General features: G+C 37.5%; 1 protein-coding gene across 1 annotated transcript; it reads left to right on the top strand.

Annotated features, from left to right (window-relative positions):
• Positions 1679 to 4122, top strand: LOC109847566 (tryptamine hydroxycinnamoyltransferase 2-like). Its single transcript, XM_020416799.1, has 3 exons — positions 1679 to 2106; positions 2247 to 2293; positions 3136 to 4122. Exons 1-3 carry the CDS (start codon positions 1704 to 1706, stop codon positions 4084 to 4086), a joined length of 1401 nt encoding a protein of 466 aa, XP_020272388.1. The 5' UTR covers positions 1679 to 1703; the 3' UTR covers positions 4087 to 4122.

Here is a 4926-nt window from a genome sequence, read left to right as displayed (position 1 = left end):
AGAGAGAGAGAGAGAGAGAGAGAGAGAGAGAGAGAACTGGGTTTGAAGGATTGAGGAGAAGGGATAAGGTTATTTTGGAGATTTTAGCTTAGCTGACATATAATAATTGCTAAAAAGGGGCTGCAGCACAAAATGTCACACTTCAAGGGGCTGAACCACATGGGGTAAACTAGGAGGGGCTGCAGCACATGAAGTTTCTGTTTTGGGGGCCTAGACACATTTTTCCCAAATTTTAATGTAGTATATTTTAATAAATTAAAAGTTTTCTAACATATCATTTGAGCTATATCAATAGCTAATGTGTACCTTAATGCACAAATTGCACAAAGCTCTGAGATAAGCTTATGAATTACCCTTTTTTCAACTATTAAACTATATTTAAAATTGTCTTTAGGCATATGTATTTAATACTCAGAATTTAATATTTTGAATATATTGTAGATAACATATATAAAGATGATTTAATGCCATCTTCTTTTAAAAGAGAGCTTTGCTACAGGGATCCAAAATATGAGACCAATAGGGGGGACAAGTGAGTTGTCCCCCTCCTATTGGTTGGATAATGAGTTGGCCATCATTAATGATGACCAACTCATTATCCAATAGGAGGGGGACACCTCACTTGTCCCTTCTATTGGTCCCATATTTTGGGTCATTGGAGAATTTTTCTTTAAAAGAAAAGGAGAATGTTTTGAAAAGGACATAAGATCATAGATCTTCAACCAACCTTCACTAAGGGGCTGTTTGGTTGTATGTTTTTACCATGTAAAAGGATGTAAAGTGTAAAAAAGTGGGTCCCAATGTCAGCTTTCATCACTTTCAATTGTTTGTTTGTAGTTGTGAAAATAGTGTAAAGTGATTTCATATGCTGATGTGGCTTGTAAAGTGATTTCATGAAAAAAAGACATGATTTTAGGAGAAAGCTAACTATTGAAGTTAGGAAAAAATAATAAAAAATAATTCCAACCAATATGATCATTTGAGTAGGGACCACTTTTTACACTTTCCAAACAAACAATTAAAGTTTCATTTTACAAACCAAACAAGTATTTTATGATTCCAATGGAATAAAAAACAAACAAAGAAAAGTATAAAAGTGAAATTGATGAGGTGGAGGAAAAAATAATAAAAAATAATTCTAACCAATATGATCATTTGAGTAGGGATTACTTTTTACACTTTCCAAACAAACAATTAAAGTTTCATTTTACAAACCAAACAAGTATTTTATGATTCCAATGGAATAAAAAACAAACAAAGAAAAGTATAAAAGTGAAATTGATGAGGTGGACAACAACTTTCAAAGTTGTGTCATAAAAACACAACTTTACCAACAACAACCAAACAGCCCCTAACTCTAATGTAGATGTAGGGACAAGATTAGACCACATCACTACCAAGTTGCTTGGAGCAACTTGGTACCAAGTTTCTCCATTTTTCTCATATATATATATATATAGACTTTGATTTTACATTAAGGTCGCTTACTTTGATTTTACATTAAAGTCGCTTTCAACACCAACTCACATTCTCCATTTTCTCGCAAACATGCCACACTTTCAAACTATAGCATGCCAGTAAATTTTGAGAACTTGCGTTGTGTGCAAATACATCCTCTATATAAGGGCATCACTAACGTGCGAAGTGTAGACTCATATCCTAAGGTATCAAGGTCTTGACCCCATATGAACTGAGTTCATCAGATGGCTATAGAGATAACTAGTTCCAGAATCTTGAAGCCATGCACAACCCCTCCCCATCCGCTAACAAACACACTTGTGCCCCTCACCGTCTTTGACCTTGCTGCCATGGACCTCCACGTTGCAACAGTCCACGCGTACAGGGCTCCGATGCCTGAAAACTTGGAGATCATTGAAGGACTGTGCAGAGTGCTGGCTTACTTTCCGCACCTTGCTGGGAGACTCACCGTTGATGACAGCGGGCAGCCCTGTATTTTGTTGAACAATGCGGGAGTTAGGGTGGTTGAAGCGAGGGTCGGTGCTACCTTGGCGGAGAAAATGCCACTTGAGGGGACCACAAACACGACGGAGTTGCATCCCTCAGTTGAAGGTTTGTGTTTAGTTATGAAATCTTTATATGCGACGGGTTTTGATAAATTATATATGATAAATCTCCTCGATCTGTTGTTTAAGAAATCTCTTAATTTATCCACAAGCTAGGTTTTACAAAAAATGATTACTAATGAACTCACTAATCTTGTGATGGTTAAGTTTGATTCTCTTCAGACAGTGGAACGAACATCGGCTGGTGCGCTATGACCCTTCCGCTGCAAGTGAGTTTGAAGATTAATTTGCAAATCTAGTTAATGATCGTCTTGGGTGAACCATCGATAGAATTGTCCAAAACAATTGACCCTCTCTTGACGTCTTAAAGGACTCAGATCTTCTTTACTATAAAATAAACAGTAAAGGAAGCACTACATTTATTACAATCATTGATAGTAGACGTTTATGATTTTTCTTTGAGAATGCAAATTACGAATTAATGCAATTCATGAGAAATAATGAGCATTAGATTTAGAAAAAAATTACAATCACCAAATAAATAATTATTGATTGCGATAAAAAACAATGATCTCTCCATTACTTTATTTATGTTATTTGTGGAGAGGGTCCAATTCTATATATATATATATATACTATATATATATAATAGTATATATATATATATATATTATATATATATATGCCTGGTCATGCTTGTTTAGAAGAACCAATGCATTAAATTTGAATTTTTTTCAAACAGGGTGTACTAATAACATAATAATATTAGTTGATTGACGAAAAAATGTCAATGCTAATTAAGGTATCAGCCTCAAGCGTCATAATACACAAAAATAAATATTGTTCTAACACTAATATTAAGCGCTACTTTGTCTTTTTTTGTCCGTGTGAAAGAGCACTGTTGTAGACTAATGACTAAATTTTATTTGTTACGCGGCTTACCTCCAAATGAATTATGACTAATTTATTTGTTCTACGCTTAAGCTTCCCAAATCAATTCATAATATATAATATAATATTATATAATATATGATTTATATATATATATATATATATATATATATATATATATATACACAAACAGCCAAATTATTTAAAATTATTCTTTCAGGTTATTGAGGAAACTATCGCTCCAAGTGCAATTAAAACAATACAATTGTGGTGGAGTAGAATCGGCTTCACGTGGCCATCAATGCGCAAGTGCAGAATGGCCATATCCTTGAGTCAATTCCTCGCCAGCTGGGCCGAGATGGTCCGCAACCCTTCAACCACAACCGTCCCATCCCCTTACCTTGATCGATCCACCTTCTCCATACCGAGAAACCCTCCACACTCCGACTTCAACCACCTCGACATCGAATTCAAGCAAAGCTCCGACTCATCGGACCCGAAAAAACCAATCAAAGGCCCTGTTACTAACTTTGTAGCACATTTCTCTGCAAAGTTCATCGCCGAGCTCAAATCGAAAGTCCCAGGCCGGAGGTCAACGTTCGAGTGCCTACTCGCCCATTTATGGAGAAAGATCACAGTTGCAAGAGGGCTCCACGAGGATGAAATCACCAGTGTTAGAATTGCGGTGAACGGTAGAGCTAGGATGAGGCCAGCTGTCCCGATGAACTTTTTTGGCAACATGGTGCTGTGGGCTCACCCAAAGGCTCAAGCAGGAGACCTGGTTCGGTTGGATCACGTACATGCAGTCACCGTGATCCGTGATGCGGTGAGCGGGACCAATGATGAATACTTCAAGTCTTTCGTTGATTTTGGAGAGATTATGAAGAGAGAGGGAGGGCATGAGGGAGGGCATAAGCTAGTAGGGTCTGCACCGGAGAGCGGGAGCGCGTTGTGTCCAAATTTGGAGGTGGACAGTTGGCTGAGGTTTAATTTCCATGAGTTGGATTTCGGGAGTGGAGGGCCTTGCGCTTTCTTACCTCCAAATTTGCCTGTGGAGGGGCTTATGGTGTTTGTGCCTTCGTACAAGGAGACGGGTGGGGTTGATGTGTACTTGGCACTCTTGGAGGAACATGTGGAGGTGTTTAGGAGGATTTGCTACTGTTTGGATTAAGGAAGCATTGAGCTTGTGTTTGTTTGCTATTTGTTTGATGCTGTATTGTTTGGTAATGACATGACTAATTAATGCCAAAATAAGGATGTTGTATGGTGGGTTTGAGACATTGTTTGGTAATGACATGCTGTATTTGTTTGATGCTGTATTGTTTGGTAATGACATGCTGTATTGTTTGATGCTGTATTGTCTTGTAAACAACCTAATCGGTTTTCTATTTTTTAGACTTAATAATTTGATTCGGCTCCAATACAAAAGTATTTTCTAGAATTTATGGGGTCCGTGCAATTGAGTGGGTGGATCCTAAGTGGGCTCAAACCGATTCTTTGGTAAACCGGTTCCTAATCCTAAAGGGTTAGCGTTTTCTTTTCTACTCTATACACTACAACAAATTACATTTTTCCCAACGCTTATTCTCGACGGATGGTTAAATATGTCGCCGAAAATTATGTTTTTCCCGACAATTTTAGTTAGCGTCGGCAAAACATATATTTTACCCCGCGTTTATAATTGTCGCTAAAAGTGTATATTATTTGTGACGTTTTAACTTAGCGTCGTTAAAAATGTATGGATTTCACGACGTTTTTCATTTTCGTCGGTAAAAATATATATTTTTAGCGACGTTTTAGGGTTGGCGTCGCTAATAGTGTGCATTTATCGCGACGTGTTAGGTTAGCGTCGCTAAAAGTCTCTTTTTCACAACGTCCCTGCTTTGTGTCGTTAAAAGGTCTATTTTTTACAACGCTTTTTTATTCATCTGCGTAGCCAAAAATTCATTCGTTCCCCCTCCCCCCCAAAATTTCATTCGTTCCATTCGTTCCCCCCAAAATTTCATTCGTT

Source organism: Asparagus officinalis, chromosome 7, assembly GCF_001876935.1.
Source record: "Asparagus officinalis chromosome 7, Aspof.V1, whole genome shotgun sequence".
Lineage (NCBI taxonomy): Eukaryota > Viridiplantae > Streptophyta > Magnoliopsida > Asparagales > Asparagaceae > Asparagus > Asparagus officinalis.
Note: the sequence above shows the minus strand (reverse complement) of the source record. Positions and strands in the feature narration are given on the sequence as shown.